Source organism: Myotis lucifugus, unplaced genomic scaffold (assembly GCF_000147115.1).
Source record: "Myotis lucifugus unplaced genomic scaffold, Myoluc2.0 scaffold_138, whole genome shotgun sequence".
Taxonomy (NCBI): Eukaryota; Metazoa; Chordata; class Mammalia; order Chiroptera; family Vespertilionidae; genus Myotis; species Myotis lucifugus.
Genome location: NW_005871186.1, coordinates 2,072,435 through 2,091,470, shown reverse-complemented (window position 1 = coordinate 2,091,470; position 19,036 = coordinate 2,072,435). Strand labels below are relative to the sequence as shown.

The following is a 19,036-nucleotide window of genomic DNA, read 5'->3' as shown; positions in this document are numbered from 1 at the left end:
TTTTCTCTGCATTGCCCACTAACCAGAAGAATAGGCTAGAGCTTTCTATCTTCAGTTCTCCCTCTGAGTGGCAAGGCAGATGGTAATATCTTCCAATTAATATACAGAAGGCTAGATTAAATGAGGATAGAATCCACCCAACTCAATAACTAAGTGATCCAAAGGTCAACATCCCTACTTTCTGGCATCAATAATGATATAGACCCTCCCTCTTCATTTATAAGTCCCCATCTTCTGTTTATTTTTTCCAAAGTCTGGTACCTGCCCTGAAATCTGGTCATGCTAACCTGAAACTTACCCTCTGCTTCTAAGTCTCTGCACCGCTTTCTGCTTGTATCTTTTATTTGACTCTCAATAATGAGGCATGGCTGATATTAGTAATTTTTATATGCAAGTGTCATCTCCTTTATCTGCCTGAAGTATGAGTCCCTTGAAAGTTTGGGTATACCTGTTGTTTTTCCTCTCAATGCAAGCTACTAAAGTAGGATATGGAATAATAGAAACCTTCAATTAATAGTTTGACTGGTTGCTGAATAATATTGACCTCAGACAGAGTCTGGGTCCTATTTCTTTTCCTCTTTCTTCCTTTATTTCCCTTATGTCTTCCATAACCCTATCTCAATTTCATCCAGGCTCTATTACATCCCTTTTCTTTATCCCATCTTCCATCTTTTAATCACTTATCACCCTTCCCTCCTTCTAGCATTCCTCATTCTTTAGCCCCTCTCCTCCCAAAGCTTTCCATTTATGCATTCTTTTTACCTGCTCACATCAGTAGGAAACACCACCAACTTCTCTTCATTCCCATCACAGAACAGGAACTAAACTGGCTCCCAAGGGTGTGAGCTTTATAGGCAGCTCAGTAGAGTCACCAGGCAACAGAGAGCTATTTTCATATATGAGTGAGTTGGAGCAGAGTTACCAAACCCTTATGAGCGTGTTCCTCTACAACAACTCAGACATATCTTCCTGACCCAGGTTCATACCCTGCTCGGGGGCCCAAACAAACCTCATACATCAGAGCCCTCCTGGCCCTGGAGGCTGACAGTAATGAGTACTTCAAAAACTGCCTGCCTGCATCAGGTAACTATAACCATTCCTCTTCACCCTGCCTTAAGCTACAGATTCTAAGCCAAGGAGGCTCCCTGAATGTCAGAGAGGGAACAAGAGTGTGCAAGAAGAGCCATCCCTCAAATTACTTTTGCTCTAATATGTACTTTTCCTATCAGGTGTCATTGTTCCCCTGGCCATTGCCACGTCCCTCCTCTTATACAGGTACCTCTCCTAAGAAGCCATCTATTAACTGAGTCATGTCTGTAACCCACCTCCCCTTCAAGCAGAATTAAACTAGTGTTTGATAGTTATGAAAGACTGTATGTTTCTAGAATGTTATCCATTTCACCCAGGTTGTCCAATTTCTTGGCATATAGTTGTTCATATTATTTTCTTACAATCCTTTGTATTTCTGTGATGTCACTTGTTACTTTTTTCATTTCTGATTTTATTTATTTTGGCCTTCTCTCTTTTTTTCTTGATGAGTCTAGTAGTTAAAGGTTTATCAATTTTGTTTTTCTTTTCAAAGAACCAGCTCTTGGTTTCATTGCTCTTTTCTATCATTTTTTAGTCTCTATGTCATTTATTTCCACTCTATGTCATTTATTTACAATGATGAAGATCACAGACAGCAGACCATAGAAGCTATTGACATGGGTGTCAGCACAGGCAAGCCCTCCTGGCATTCTGATGAAGGCAGTATGCATGATATAGGACACTGGAATGGCAGAAAGGTAGCCTTTTGATGAGGAAAGGCACAGGGAGCACTGCCACGACACTCCGTAGCAGGACTGCTGCCCCAATGTTGCTGATGACTGCATAAGTGAGAATAGTAGCATAGTGCAAAGGGAAGTGAACAGCCACAAAATGATCAAAGGCCATGGGGCCAGCAGAACACCTAACTCTACTTCCTCAAAGCTGTGGATAAAGAACATCTGAGTGATGCAGGCATCAAGTGAAAGGCAGAGATCCATGGCGGCTAACATAGCCAAAAAATAATACATGGGCTCATGAAGACTGTGTTCAACTTTGATGACAGCAAGGATGATGACATTACCCTGGACTGTGGTACTATAAAGAGGACAGAGGGGCAAGGCCATCCAGAAGTCCTTCTCTGGCATTCCTGGAATCCCAGTCAAGGTGAAGCACTGGTGGTTATCAGTAGTTTGGTTGAGTGACAACATAGTGCAATAGAAGTTAGAATCAGTGGCAGTAGTATTAAGATGGTAGTCATAAGAGAGGATAACTTAAATATTATTTGAACACACTTGTGTCCACAATCTGATATAAAAACAAATGGCCCTGTCCCATGAAGCTATATTTCTATCACTGAAGCAATGTTTCTAATATTTTTATTATTGAACATCATATATTAAAATACCTAGGAGAAAAAACAACAACCTTCAATTAACACCTCATTCAATATGGATATAACCCATCTGGAAACATCAAGGAGTTAGCTGTCTTGCCTCTTTGCTAAGGAAAAATTTGACATTGTACATTTATATGGGTAATGAATACAGATGCCACTAATTATACAGGAAATATTAGCAAGCACAAACATGACATATGGATGCTCATAAACACAGATATGCAGGTGTGTAAAATATGTGTGTATCTTGATTGTGATCTTAAATTGTTGGAATTTAGACATGATCCTTTCTGGGACTCAATTTTTCCACCTGCATTATGTAGGACAGACAGAGGAGAAAAATATTCTTTAAGAACTTTAAAACTCTGACCTTCTGCATTCCTAGGAGTATATGGGTACTAAAAAGACCTGAGCATGCAGCAGATAGTGGAGGGAGAAGTTACTTTGACTCCCAAAGAACTTTAGAAGGACACACCCTGATAAGCAGAATAATGGTCTGAAAGGATTCTCACATTCTAATCATTGAAGCATGAATATGTTAGCTTGCACTGGCAAAAGGGATTTTTCAGATGTGATTGAAGTTCAAGATCTTGAGATGGGGAATTTATTCTGGATTATCCAGGTAGGTCAAATCTAATCATATGAGTCTTTAAAAGTGAAGACATTTTCTGCGGGAAGCCATCCATTGTCAATACTATCATGAGAGTGCATCAAGGAATTCAGAAGGCTGATGAACCTTGAGCTTTAGCAGGGTTAAGCTATGAACCAATTGTTCCATGTTGAGATAGCGATGGCTCGAAGCAATTTCCTGACCTGATAGCCTCAAAGTAAATCTTTAATGATCTTTACTGACTTTGAGACTGTCTGTCTGCGACCTGTTTGCTGTGCTTTACTGAGGGTAAGATGTGTATCTAAAATTGAATGAACACAAGTAAGGCCAGGTTTCAGTGTGCCTTTCCTAGAGAGAGGTTACCACCTGGCCCCCACCCCTTAATAATTCATATTTCTAGTCTAGTGTTTTCGTATGTGTGTCGGCCCCTTCTTCAGATCCTGAGCCCTAGCCATGCTGATTGTGGCAATTTTCCCAGCTTCAGACAACCAGAGAGATAGCAGCCTAAGAAAGACTCACATGATTTGTTAGTTGTGAAGTTAAGGGAAGGGGACTGAAATGTGGGTCGGCTCTAGAAGTTGGAAAAGGCAAGGGAACAGGATTTTCCCCAGAATCTTCAGAAGAAGATGCAGACTTGCTGACATCTTGATTTTAGCCCAGTAGAAGGCATGTTGGACTTCTGACCTACAGAATTGTAAAATAATGAATATGTGTGGTAATTTGTTATTGTATAAGTAGAAAAAAATAGCCAGAGGAGCCAGAGAAGACTTGCTTTAGCACCTTTTTCGTACATACTCCAAGTCTTTCATTCAGTCTCATTTACTCAGACCCTGTTTTGTTTGTGTTTTTCTACAGTATGTTCTTCATTCTTCATTTCAATTAAACTTCTCTGTCCTAAGGTACATCTGGAAAGGAATTCTGAGATCCATTTATCTGCTACTCCTGATGGAGCAGAATGCCCTCTAGTATTCACTGAACTAATAGCTGGCTCAGTCAGATGAGATCTATCCAGGGAGAGACTATCTGGGTTTGAATCATGGTTCTTCAAACTTAGACAAGTTACCTAATAACCTCTATGGTTCATTCTTCAACTCAATAAAATTAAAATTAAAATAATAATCTCCAAGTTGAAAGATGTCTTTGGGATGAATTAAGAGCCCTACCCAAAACTGAAGTGGGCAGGGAGAGTCCTCACCTCCACTGCCCCATCCCACTCTCCCCTTAAACCCTCTGCCTTTTAAAAGCCAATAGTTTTCACTGCAATGCTAGACACTACAGGTATCTGTACCCAAGCCAGCAGGGACCTCTGAAGCCTTCTTCGTGACCTGCCCCCCGTCCCCACACATCTTTTATAATGCCATAGCTATCCAGGATCCACTCCCTAAATTTTAAGAACTTTAATAGAAAAGTTTAAATTGAAGGTGCTGTTTGTAAACACTTAAAACCCAAATGAAAGCCAGCCATCATGACAAATCCTTGAGTGTTGTCTTAAGAAAATGATGCTGCTCATCACAGCTTCAGCATCTCCTGTTTTTTGGTGCTCACCTCCCCCTGCTGAGCTCAAAGTTTCCTGGCTTTTCCTTCCCTCCTCTCACTCCTGTGCTGTCCTGTGTAGTGATCTGGTGAGAGAAATTATTGCTGCCCACCCCTCACCCACCTCCCCTGTACTACATATGATTTTCGAGTTTTATTATTGCAATAAAAGTGCTTTAAGCTGTATTTTTTTCATAAAGCTAGTGAGGTACCATTCATGTAGGACTGAGGTTGTTCTGTATTTGGAAGGTTGCCATCACTGGTTTACATTAGGAAAAATTAGGTCCTCTGAGATCAAGAAAAAAAGACCAGTAAGCCCCACTTAAGCACTATTTTTTTTCTTTCTCTTTCCTTCTCCATTCCTCTCTGAAATCAATAAAATATATATATTTTAAAAATAAAATAATAATGATAATAAATAAAATTACCTCACCTACAAAAAACAAACAAACAAAAAATCCCCACAAAACTTCCATCACATAACAATATTCCCAGATGGTAGTTTGAGGTCAGCCATGGGCCTGTCTCCAGCTCCAGGAAACCATGATTATGCTCTTTTTATAGTTTGTATTTATTAGAAATTTCGTATAAATGGAATTGTACAATAAATTACCTTTGTGTCTGGTTTCTCTCATCTACCATAATATTTATGTATTTATAGTCTATTTCTTTTTCTTGCTGAGTATGTCATTATATAAACAAAACACTTATTTATCCATTCACTAGTTGACATACATTGGATTATTTACAGCATTTGACTATTATGAATAATGCTGACACAAACATTAGCATGTAGTCTTTGTGTGGACATTTTTAGACAGATATATGGGAGAAGAATTACTGGGTAGTATGATAGGTATTTGTCTAATTTTGAGGAAAATGTCAAATTGTTTACTATTTTGGCTGAAACAGTCTACACTCCATATTCTTTTCTTTTTAAAATATATTTTATTGATTTTTTTTACAGAGAGGAAGGGAGAAGGAGAGGGATAGAGAGTTAGAAACATCGATGAGAGAGAAACATTGATTCAGCTGCTTCCTGCACACTCCCTACTGGGGATGTGCCCGCAATCAAGGTACATGCCCTTGACCGGAATCGAACCTGGGACCCTTCAGTCCGCACACCGACGCTCTATCCACTGAGCCAAACCGGTCAGGGCGACACTCCACATTCTTTACAACACATGGTATTGTCTAAACATAGTCATATCGTATTATTTAAAAATATACAGAAATACTTATAAAGCAACTGTTCATAATGTGTATGATATAGGTGGTCTCCTATAGATTGTAATACTCACTGGGAAATAAATGGGTTTAGAAATTAAAAATAAATAGGTAAACTCCTGCCATAATTCTCTATGGTGCCTTTTATAATGTGACTATGCCTATGAAAGAAAATAAGTGAGACCAAAAGGGTATGAAGAGCTGGTGGAAAGGGTCTGTAAACAATTAAGGACTAACCACAGAAAGGCACTGATGGAATAACCAGCTATTTCTGTAATTTTAGGAACTACCTCATTGATGAAAAATAATCATTACAAACAAGTCCAACAAATTTTAAAAATTCTGTCTTGTGTTCCTGATGGAGAGTTCAGGCAATCCATCTCTCCATCCGACAACAACAGTAGGCCCCAGCCCTATTTCAGAGTAAATCACATTATGTCACCACTGAGACTGAGACTGACTTTGGAGTCAGAAGACCTGGATGGATGCTGGGCTGGAATCCTAGAACTTATTTAGTGATTTAACACAAGGAAGACATAAACATATGCATGTGTGTGTACGCAAGAATGAGAGAAATAGATCCTTCTTTCATTTTCAAACTTGGCTGATAAGATGCAAATAAAATCAAAATGAAAAAAAAATTTTTTGACATGTGTTTGCAGAATCAAAAATAATTTAACAGATGGAGGAAGGGCTTGGAGTTCTCAGGAAAATCCAGGTGGAGTAGCCCACGTGGCAATACATAACACACCTCAAGGGATTTCTCCAGAGCAGTTGTGAAATTGTTACAGAATCATGATGGCTCCAGTCGCCACCAGAGGTTTGAGCAATCTTATAAGTATCTCTTTGCTAGTCTCAAAGAAGGAGAGAAGCCAAATTAATTCTGAACTGGAGCCCAGAGGTTGATACAGGTAATATATTAATCTTAAAATCATTTTTTATGCCCTCCGCATAGCAGGCTCTGTGTAGGATTATTTACGAACATAATTTTATTAAATCCTCATAGGAATTCTAATGAGAGAAATGATAAGGACAGATGAGAAGTCTATAGAGTGTCATGGGTAGCAGAAAGCAAAGAAAAGAGAAAAAAAGTAAAATATAGAAGTTGCACTTAAGAAAAAAAAAAAGACATATACTGTGGGGGAAGATCCAGAATAGAGAAGAATGAAATAAAAATTGGATGGAAGAGTAAATGAGAATTAAATTGGGAACTAGAGAAAAGAGGGGGGCTGGAAATTTAGGGAAAATGGAAAAGGAAGATAGAGAATAGGAAAATGAATGGGAGGGGGGGAGAAGATGGGGTAAAACACATTTGGATAAACAGAGTCAAAGGCTGTAAAAGTGAAAAGAAAGCCCTAGCTGGTTTGGCTCAGTGGATAGAGTGTCAGCCTGCGGACTAAACGGTCCCAGGTTTGATTCCAGTCAAGGGCACATACCTGGGTTGCGGGCTTGATCCTCAGTGGGGGACATACGGAGGCAACCAATCAATGATTCTCTCTCATCATTGATGTTTCTATCTCTCTTTTTCTCTCCCTTCCTCTTTGAAATCAATAAGGATATATATTTTTAAAAATAATCATTAAAAAAAGTGAAAAGAAAAACAAAAATCAACAATCTCCATAGAACAACAGTGGTTCAGCAGATCCTGGGGCTTAGTCAAAGAATATCAAAGATTTTTTAAGTCTTTCCAAGAAAAGTTATCAGTAAGGATGAGCCAGTTGACTCTTCCCTAGTGAAAACCATCAGAATTTCTTGAGATGAGGAATCAGCAGGGAAGAGCTCTCACTTACCATGCAGAGTACTCAAAAGCCCCTCTTCAAATCCCAGCCACAGGGTAGATGACCACTACAGCGTGCCTTGTTTAGATCTTAGCATTGTGATTTATTGGGAAAGAGGCCTGGATTCTGTTTGCAACACACATCACAACCTTTGTAAGTGGACTCCTCATCTAAGCTTTTTGTCTGGACCCTCCTAGAAAAGCAGATTTTTCTCTTGATTAATAATTGTCAACCCACATGGAGAAGATGAGGGGGGAGTGTGAGGGTTTTTAAGACTTCTGGAAAGAAGAATGCCATTCAGTCATCCATATTATTTTATTCATTGCTTCATTCCTTTATTTAACAAATATGGAAAAGTTACTATGTGTTTAACATATGATCTATTAGGTGATGAGCTGATAAATATTCCTTTCTTTTAGGGAGTTTAACTTCTAGTAGGAGAGATAGACATTAAACAAATACTTATGCAATGTTTAATTGACTGTATTCGCTTAAAAGGAAAAAAAGCCCAGAATGTGAAAACAGTATGCTAAGGAGTCTTAAAGGGCAGTGGGCATTTGGAAAAGGCTTACTTGGGAAGGACAGCTAGGCTTTGATTAGGCAAAGAGGAACTGTGCAGAAGGTGGAGAAAGGCCTAAGGAACCGGGAAGCACATATGTGGGAATCCTGTGGCAGGAAGAACTTAATGAGATCCAGGAACTTAAACACCACAAATTTGGCTGAATTGAAGAGACCAAACGGAGATAAAGGGTGTGAGTTGGTGCTCCAGAGGCAGGTAAGGGTGACTCTTGATGGCTAAGATAAGGATTTGTGACTCTATTCTACCAGTAAGTATAATAGAAGTCCTTAAAGGAGCTTTTGTTTGTGTTGAGTAAATCATAGTATAATTTTTAAAAGTTTATTCTGACTATAGAATGAAGAATTATTGGAAAGAGGATGATCAGTTAGCCTGGGAGAAGTGGACTATACTATTTATTGGCTATATAAAATGGAGATAATTATTTCATGTTTTGAAGACAAGTTTGAATGTTGTTTGATGACAGAAGGGGCTTCAAGAATGGCCCTATTTCTGGTGAGTTAGGAGACTCTCAAAATAAAAATCCTGCCCTACCCGGTTTGGCTTAGTGGATAGAGCATCGGCCTGAGGACTGGGTCCTGAGTTTGATTCCAGTTAAGGGTATATGCCCAGTAAAGGGCATGCAGGAGACAGCCCATAAATGATTCTCTCTCATCATTGATGTTTCTCTCTCTCTCCCTCTCCCTTCTCTGAAATCAATAAAAGTATGTTTTAAATATAAAAAAATTAAATCCTATGAGTGATTACTCTCATATCTCATATATGGTTGTTTGTGGGTCAATAACCTTTATTTCCTGTTCCTTGCTACTTTAAAATGAGGTAGTAAAAAAATTAAGAATTGTTAAGATTTGTGAATATTAAATATTACTTTGAACAGGTTTATCCACTAGTTTATCCACTAATGTGTCTATTTACAAATGGAGGCCATTATAAATACAGTGAAATAAATACCTACTCATGTGGAAGAATATATGCACACATATGTGCTTATATGTGAATATACATATGTATACACATGCATATTCAAATAGGCACATAGATTCATGTGGACATGGATATGTGAAGGCAATGGAATGTGTGTAACTGTGTGTGTGTGGTAATGTAAGCGTAGTGGGTTTTTTTTTATCATTTAGCAAAATTCTCTATGGTATTAAGTCCTTGGGTGTTGCTACTTCTTTTTTGCCAAACCTTAAGAGCTGTTAAAAGAGGAGATATCCAGATGTTTCACTATCTAAATATTAGAGGATTAGTTTTATTTCCATTTTTTGAATGAACAAATTAAATTCAAGGGAAGGGAAGTCATCCCATGTGATTATGAGGCAAGAAGACAGTGATACAAAAACATTTTAGATGATGTTTTTAGCTTCATTCTCCCCTCTGTTGTTCCACTTGTATATTCATAAAGCCACTCACCTGTCCCTCTTTTATGAAACTGTTTCCAATTTAGGAACTGTGAGCAAAGCGGAAGAGTCCAGCCTCACCCGGTGGTGAGAACACCATGATGAACTCTAATGCATCATTTATCAATCACCATAGTTTTATTTTGACAGGTATCCCAGGGATACCAGATAAAAATCCATGGATGGCCTTTCCCCTGGGATTTCTCTACACACTAACTTTCCTGGGAAATGGTACCATCCTAGCTGTCATCAAGGCAGATCAGAGTCTCCATGAACCTATGTACTACTTCCTCTCCATCTTGGCTCTGACTGATGTTAGTCTCTCCATGTCCACCTTGCCTTCCATGCTCAGCATCTTCTGGTTTAATTCCCATGAGATTCCCTTTGATGCATGCATCACACAGATGTTCTTTATCCATTCATTTGGATTGGTAGAATCAGGAGTATTAGTATCCATGGCCTTCGATAGATTTGTGGCCATCCGCAACCCATTACACTATGCGTCCGTCCTTACTTACAGCATCATTGGCAAGATTGGAATAGCTGTCCTCACCCGGGCAGTCTGTGTTGTCTTCCCTGTGCCCTTTCTTATAAAGCGGCTACCCTTTTGCCGTTCTAATATCTTATCTCATTCATACTGTCTCCACCAAGATATAATGCGGCTAGCCTGTGCCAGCACCCGCATTAACAGCCTATATGGACTCATCGTAGTCATCTTCACATTGGGGATGGATGCCCTCATCATTCTATTTTCTTACATGTTCATCTTGAAGACTGTGCTGGGCATTGCTTCCAAAACTGAAAGGCTCAAAGCCCTCAACACCTGCTTCTCTCACATCTGTGCCGTGCTCCTCTTCTATATTCCCTTCATTGGTGTCACCATGACCCACAGGTTTGGGAAGCATTTATCCCCAGTAGTGCACATGCTCATGGCCAATGTCTATCTGTTACTTCCCCCTGTACTAAACCCTATTGTCTATAGTGTGAAGACCAAGCAAATACGAAGTCGAATCATCCACATGTTCCAGAGAAGAAGGAACAGGACCTAGAGTAATGGAATCAAATGGAAGATGCAGAATACGTAGCATTTTCAGCAGTTACAATGCAGTCAAGTTATACACAGCTGGTAAAATGAAAGGGTGGGCAAGGCTTGTGGGTAAAGATACAACACACATCATTCTTGGTCTGTATACGCTCCATTTTGGAATGTATATACTGTATTTTGCTAAATCACATGCAAAATCTAATTTAATCAACATCATAATATTTCTTCTTTGAACCTGAAGATGAGCATCAATGATGACATAAATTATCACCTGTTTATTCAGATAATGCTTATGTTTATTCATATAATGTTAAGTAATGTTTCTTTAATTATCAATTAAATAATAATTACATTAAAAGAAATATAGAAGCCCTATAGCACTGCTGAAGGCTAGATTTCTGAGATAGTATTTTTTCTTAAAATAGAGCAAAGAAAACTATTACAGAATTAAGTAGATTTGTTTTTATGTTTTAATGTTGATTGGATAAAAAGTGCCTATAATAAAATTGAAACAGACACTGTGGTTACTTCATTTATACCTCTTCTTCTAAGGGATATTACTTCTTTACAGATTTATAATAGTTCTAGTTTTCTGCCATATGATTAATAGAATGATAGGTGTTCTGACCTTACAGGATGTTCTCAGCATTAGTAAAATCTATTTTGCTGTGTACTAGAGAATCCAGCAAAACTTTACCAAGTAAAATTACTGCTGGGCTTCATAGGAGGACAAATGAAAATTTTCAGCACTGGGAAAAACTTTAAGAAAGCAGTGCGCACAGTGTGGGGATGAGTATGTCAAATGCAATGTACCTTTGTATTGATGCTAATACCTGCTTTGAGTATTTTATTAATCATTACACAATCAAGTTGGTAGGGGGTTATTTACTCATTCAATAAATATACACTTAACACCAATGGAATTTCAGTCATTATTCTAGACCCACCAATTTTCTGCTCAACCCTGGCATTTTCTTTAAAGGAAATATGTATACAATTATAAGTCATGTAGGTATTACATGACAATATCACATTTAATTTGTTAATAATAACTAATAATGCTAGTTGCTTTTATATATTATCTCCCAACAATCTTTGAGAATAAGTGTTATCAACATTCGACACATGGGGGAAATGAGATTTAGAGCAGTTAAGTAAGTTATTATAAGACATACAGTTTCTAACTAGATTAGAAACATAAGTTGATTCAAATTTAGATCTGTTGATTGTAAAGCCTGTGAATTGAAACTCGACTCATGTATCAAGGTTTTCTAGGCTTGCAAACAAATTCTAGAGAAAAGGAAGGAACCTATATTTTAAGATTCAGATTAATGAAAGATAAGCTGGTAATCAATATTGTTGAATCTTTAAGTAAGAGGTTCATCTTGCTAAAATGAAACTAGTCAGAGAGGCAGATTAATAATAAATTTGCAAGACTAAAGTAGAGTTTACATTTTCCATGAAAATTACTGAAAATTGTTGGTGTGTGCAGAATGCAAATATCAGTCAAGGCCTTAATATTGATGCTATCTAAATGGAAAACATGAATCTCAAACAGAACACATTATCATCAATTTGCCTACAAAAAGAAAATAATGGAAATTTTATTTGTATTTAATTTTATCCCATCCTTCAAAATATTTTTCTTAACGTGTTACCATATACATTAAGATAGTAGTATAGGAGTATCTGTATACACTTTTCAATGAATAAAATCTAAACTAATAAAAGTCTAGGTGGTCCTCGCTCATGACATCGTCACAAGATGGCCACCACAAGATGGCCACCACAAAATGGCGCCACAAGATGGCTGCCACACGATGGCTGTGCGCAAAGCAGAGGCGGGGCCCAGCAGCCACTCTATGCAGTGAGGACTGGAGGTTCCATGTCTCCACATGGCATGGAGGAGGTGGGTCCCAGCGGAAGAGGTGGGTCATGGCAGGGGAGGACAGTTGGGGGCAATCAGGCCGGCAGGGGAGGACAGTTTGGGGTGACCAGGCTGGCAGGGGAGGGCAGTTGGAGGCGATCAGGCTGGCAGGGGAGTAGTTAGGTGTCAATCAGGCCAGCAGGGGAGCAGTTAGGGGGCGATCAGGCCGGCAGGCAGAAGCAGTTAGGGGCAATCAGGCAGGCAGGCAGAGTGGTTAGGAGCCAGCGGTCCTGGATTGTGAGAGGGATGTCTGATTGCTGGTGGGATCAAGCTTAAACTGGCAGTCAGATATCCCTTGAGGGGTCCCAGATTGGAGAGGGTGCAGGCCAGGTTGAGGGAAACCTGCCCCATGCATGAATTTCATTCACTGGGCCTCCAGTAGAATATAAATATATTAAGGAGTGTCCTTTTTATTTCCTTGTACCAATGCATAACCAAACATTTGAAAACTATCACTGGGCTAAGCATAAAGGCCAACCATATTTCCAATATTCACAAACTGTGATAACAGAGACAATTAGCTGAAAGTGCCCTTTAATGTCATCATCCTCTCATTCTCTCATGGAACCATAGGGTAGCAAAGTAAAAAAAATATAATTTATAGGCAATATGAACATATACTCCACATGATCACTTTGCAATACCTTCTCTAGATCCTGTAATCTGACTTTTGTTTCCATTGCTATATGAAAGCTGTGTTTTCCATGGCTCAGACCTCCTTCTAATTAACAAATTAAATATTTCCCCCTCAATCCTCCTTCAACTTGATTTATTTGAATGAATTACAAATATTTAAAGTCCCTTGCTTATTAATCTCAAAGCTGGAGTAATGATGTGTTTTCAAATTGTGGCTGTGTATGCTCTGGTGGGTGTGACTCAGTTGGTTGGGCTTTGTCCCCTGCACCAAAAGATTGCTGGCTCAATTCCCAGTCAGGGCATATGATGTTTCACTCCCCCATTGATGTTTCTCTCTCCCTCTCCCTTCCTCTGTCTCTAAAAATTAATAAAAACAATTTTTTAAAATTGTGTTTGTGCCCACTTACTTACTATGTGAACTTAACCAAGCTACATATATATTCTGTGCCTCAGTGTGTATTTTTCAATTTAGAATAATAATAATAATAATAATAATAATAATACCAACTGATATTTATTCAATGCTTATTACTTCCAGGCCCTGGGCTAAGCCATACATGCATTAATTCCTTTAATCTCCATAACTTTATAAAATAAATAATAGTCAAATCCAAATTTTGTAGATTAGAACATTATTAAATAAATTAGATATATTGCCTAGATTACACAGATAATAAGTGGCACAGCCAGAACTTAAACCCAAAGGTGTATGACACCTAAGCCCTTGCCCTCAATATACAGGGTGGGGCAAAAGTAGGTCTACAGTTGTTCATATGAAAAATAATAAAATGATTAATAAAAAATAATACAAGAATAAATTCTGTTTCACATACTCACAGCTGTAAACCTACTTTTGCCCCACTCTGTATTCACCCCTACAGTTAATTCTGGGAGTAATAAGACCATGTCTAAAACACCAGTTATTGTAGTTATTTAGTAGATGGTATTGCAGATATTACTACTGCTAGTACAGCTGCTGCTGTGGCTATCATCATCTTCATCTTTAAAGAAGAAAAAGGACAGAAAGGGACATAGAGAAACCTCCCTACTCCTTTACCAGTACGCTTGTTTCTGAGGTCAGCCTTTATGTACTTAAGACACCAAAGATAATGGCTTTGAAGGGTATTTCTACCTGTCTCTAAAAGGTAGAGTGTGATTTAGAAAATTTTGGCATAGCTTAAATTTCAAGTATCACATATGGGTGAAAACACCCAGGACTTTCAGGTGTCAAAGAGACTTCTTCATCTCCTGAGGATGTTGGTCACTTCACACAGCTTCTAAGGACCTTTCCCCATGTTGAAAGAACAGATTGAGACCTAACCTCTTAACAACAAGAGTAGACCTGGGTTCTGTTCCCTGCTCCAGACTCAGGACTGTGATTGTGCCTCCAGGAGTGGTAAAGCTCAACTCTCCCCACAACGTCCAGAATATGTAAATGATGTTTTATACTTTATGATTTTGTTGCATGTCTGCAATGTGCTTATGTTTTTTTAATAAAGATAATCTTATGAACCTATCTAAGATTAAGTCAGTAGGGCCTCTTGAACCCAAAAGCAGTATTTATTTTTTAATATATTTTTATTACTGATACTATTACAGATATCTCCCACCCACCCCCACTTTAACCCCCTCCTCTCAGCCCCTACTCACCCCTCCAGGTCTTCACTATCCTATTGCATGTGTCCATGGGCTATGCATATAAGCATATAAGTTCTTTTCAGTATTTAAATGGAAATTCTCACTTCTTGTATGCATAGTCTTACTGAATTAATCTTAACTAGGCTAGAGTCTGCCTTAGAAAATTTCTAAAGTAGCTACTGGTTTGAGTAATAGATAATTACATTCACCACTCGAGTCACAAAGAATCTTTTGTCTTAAGTTTTAACAGCAAAACAGTAAATATTTTTAGAAAAAGTCACTTGGACCGTGTAAAGAGATACAAATAGCTCAGTGTACACATGTGCCTTTGTTCCTTCTACTTTATATAGGTAGTCTGCCTTCAATCAATATCCATACTGATTTTTAAATCTCTATTATAAGTGTCTCCTGTACTCTGCCTGTCCCACTTTATCTATCACCCACAATATACATGGTGTCCATCATTCTCCAAGAAATCTGCCTACATGAGCCTAGGCCAACAAATATATTACTTTGTGCTTTGATATCTTCATCTGAAAAGAGCACATAACACTCTCCCTTATCAGGATGCTATAGTTAACAAATGAGATAACATGTAAAGACTCTGACACTGTCTTTTACCTAGTGGCCAATCTATAAATATATGTTCTCTTAGAGACTTAGACTCTTACATTTGATATTTTTGAACACTTCTTGTAGGTGCACAACACTGCAAACTTTACAAATAATTGTATATTTATATGATTGAATTTAATTTTGTAACAACACTGGAAACCAAGGGATAGTTCCATTTTCAAAATTAAAAATTGCAGTAAAGAGAAAGTAAGAGAACTAATACCCAGTTTCACACACAGAAGAGCTAAACTCACCCTTAATCTTCTGATCCCAAATTATGCAACACGGCCCTTGCTCAATTGTATACATTTATATTCTTAATTTTAAAATGTGATCATTTTTCTGATTCATATCTAATTTAATAATGTATCATCACCAGGTGTTCTCTTATTATTTAATGAGAATAGTTTGTTTCTTTCCCATTGAGCTAATGAAAGCCATTTGTAACTCTTGATTTAGAATGTTAAATTAAATCAATTTAATGAGCTTTAATGTTAAAAGCATAAAACTAATGGCCTCTTTCTGTTCAAAGTGTTATTGTAAAATGAAATTAATAATATTCTTTGTCTTCAGCTGTTATGTGTCACCTCATAAATGAAGGGCTAAAGAGCAGAACATTGGACAGGTCCTATAAATTCTACTCTCTATACGGAGCAAAAGACAGATTGGCACAAGAATAAGAAAGTATGCTCTGAGATCAGGGAAATCTCCTTTGGCCCAATTCAAATCACACTGAAGTGTAAAAAAAATGTAAACCTTTATTTGTCATAGTCATATTTGAGTTTTCAAAGAATAGATTCTTTCTCTCTCAAATCAGCAGACCTTAACTCTCTGAAGTAATCTTGGTTTTAACAAATATTTGGGTGATCTTCCTTCGTATTTCCTTGGTCTTCACAGTATAGACTATGGGGTTCAGCACAGGGGGTACAAGAAGGTAGGCATTAGCCATGAGGGCATGAGTTAGTGGTGAAAGGTGCTTTCCAAAACGATGAATGACAGACACCCCGATAAGTGGCACGTAGAAGATGAGTACAGCACAGATGTGTGAAACACAGGTGTTGAGTGCTTTCAACCGGCCTTCCCCTGAGGCAATGGTCATTACTGTTTGGAGTATGAACACATAGGAGAGGAGGATAGAGAGGGAGTCAGAGCCCTTGGTGAAGATGACAGCAATGAGGCCATAGAGACTGTTGACACGGGTGCTGGCACAGGCAAGGCGCATGACATCTTGGTGGAGGCAGAAGGAGTGGGACAGGATGTTGGAGCGGTAGAAGGGGAGTCGCTTGATAAGAAAAGGCACAGGGAAGACCACACAGACTGCCCTCGTCAAGATGACTGCCCCTGTTTTGCGGACCACGCCATTGGTTAGGATGGTGCTGTACCTCAGGGGGTTCCAGATTGCCACGACCCGATCAAAGGCCATGGCCACCAGCACACCAGACTCAATGGCTGAGAAGGTGTGGATGAAGTACATCTGAACAAGGCAGGCATCAAAGGCGATAAACTTGTAGTTAAACCAGAATATGCCTAGCATAGAGGGCAAAGTACAAAGGGCAAGTCCCATGTCTGCCAATGCCAGCATACACAGAAAATAGTACATGGGGATATGCAGGGACAATTCAGACTTGATGGTAGAGATGATGACACCATTGCCAAAGAGGGCAATGACATATAGAGCACCCAGTGGGAAAGCCATCAAGTAGTACTTTTGTTCAAGCCCTGGAATTCCAGTTAAGACAAAATAAAGGTGTTGAAAGTGGGAGAAGTTATTATTTTCCATGAAGCCAATGTGACATAGGCGTGAGAAGGGAGCTTGATCTTGATGGATGGATTCCTAAAAATACAGCCATGGGGATTAACAAGATATTAGAATCTGACTTCCCTGTGAGCAGAACCATTTTATTTTTACATGGGGCAGGGAGAGTTTAAGAGAGAACTAAATCCCTAAAATTACTACTCCAAAGTATATCCTGTTGAGAAAACCGAGTACACAATAACTAAGACAAAATCAATATAAAATATGAATTACTTGCTCCCCTAAAGGATTTCATTCCCACTCATCACACTCATGAAGGAAATGCCCAGAACTCTTATGAAGGAAATGAATCATGTATGTAGGACACAGTTAGAAATGCTTAGTGCACATGTCTATGCTTCTATTTTAGCATAACCCTCTTTCGTTTACCCTGAGCCTGAATGTGGCTTCAGAATCATTCTCATCCCAGGAACCTCATACAGCCATTTCTAATTATAGCAAATAAAGTGTTTTTGTCATCTTTAAACTAGTGAAATTTTAGAAGAGGGAGCAAATTATACTTAGGAAAGCAATTCTCTTTTTAAAGTAACTTTAGCCCAGCCGGCGTGACTCAGTGGTTGAGCATTGACCTATGAACCAAGAGGTCATAGTTCAGTTCCTGGTGGGGGCACATGCAGACATGATCCCCAGTGTTGGGCATGCAGAAGGCAGCTAATCAATGATTCTCTCTCATCATTGATGTTTCTGTCTCTCTCTCCCTCTCCCTTCCTTTTCTGAAATCAATAAAAATATATTTTAAAAAATAAAGTACCTTTATTTTTCAAAAAAAAAAGTGAGACTCCCAGAGCTTACCTGAAGCCTTTTTATTTTTATTTTTTTAACCAGGATCATTTGACAATCCTATTGCTAAAGCACAGTGACCAGTTATTCAGAATAGTATGTTATACTCTGATTGATATCAGTATAGAGGCCTTAGTAAGGATCTGAAAGAATGCTCATGTTGTCAGAATCAGTAACTATATTTATTCCAAAAGGCTGCCTGATGGGGTCATTCAACTTTAAGCATGAATGCCAGTCAGAGATAGAGTAGACTGTCTTTGAGAAGCTCTCAACCTTCAGACATTTGTCAGTTGCCTTCAAAATTGATTGGAATCAAATTGACTAAGAGGCATGTAGACCCACACATTTAAAAATCAGATTCCAGTTCCCCCTGCTCCTCAGGATAGCCTTACACATATAATACGAGGACAATACTAATACCCTACAGCAGCGGTTCTCAACCTGTGGGTCGCCACCCTTTGGCAGTCGAACGACCCTTTCACAGAGGTCGCCTAAGACCATCCTGCATGTCAGATATTTACATTATGATTCATAACAGTAGCAACATTACAGTTATGAAGTAGCAATGAAAATAATTTTATGGTTGGGTCACAACATGAGGAACTGTATTTAAAGGGCCAGAAGGTTGAGAACCACTGCCCTACGGGGACCATGTGAGGATTAGAAATGCAAAAACCTTAGAAAACAAAATATGTACTTTTAATTATGATTACTTGGAATAAAAAGTTTTCTTCATATGTTCTTAGTATAATAATGGGTTTGATTTTGTTTCTCTTTTTATCTTTTGTTTTGTTTTCTGTTTTGGATTTTTTTGTCAGAATTATTTGCAGAAGTAAAAATCTATAGGTTTTCTTCTATCAACAAGAATAATTTTAACTTTGTGGCTCTTGTAACTTTTTAATAATCTACCTTCTGCTGTACAAATATTGAGTTGTCTCAGCCCCAGGGATGTATACAATTCTGAATGCCCCTGCTCATGATTTATCAAAAAAAAATTAGAACTATTTTTGAAATAAGATTTTCTTTGAA

At 38.4% G+C, this 19,036-nt stretch overlaps 2 protein-coding genes and 1 pseudogene across 2 annotated transcripts; 1 reads left to right on the top strand and 2 right to left on the bottom strand.

Moving 5' to 3' along the window:
- Positions 1-1,652: 1,652 nt before the first annotated feature.
- Positions 1,653-2,237, bottom strand: LOC111827150 (annotated as a pseudogene).
- A 7,411-nt stretch (positions 2,238-9,648) lies between these two features.
- Positions 9,649-10,599, top strand: LOC102426618 (olfactory receptor 51H1-like). The gene has a single exon (XM_006094599.1). It carries the CDS (start codon positions 9,649-9,651, stop codon positions 10,597-10,599), a length of 951 nt encoding a protein of 316 aa, XP_006094661.1.
- Positions 10,600-16,234: 5,635 nt separating this feature from the next.
- LOC102426301 (olfactory receptor 51H1-like) lies at positions 16,235-17,191 on the bottom strand. The gene has a single exon (XM_006094598.1). The coding sequence runs from the start codon at positions 17,189-17,191 to the stop codon at positions 16,235-16,237; it is 957 nt and encodes a 318-aa protein (XP_006094660.1).
- Between the last annotated feature and the right edge of the window lie 1,845 nt (positions 17,192-19,036).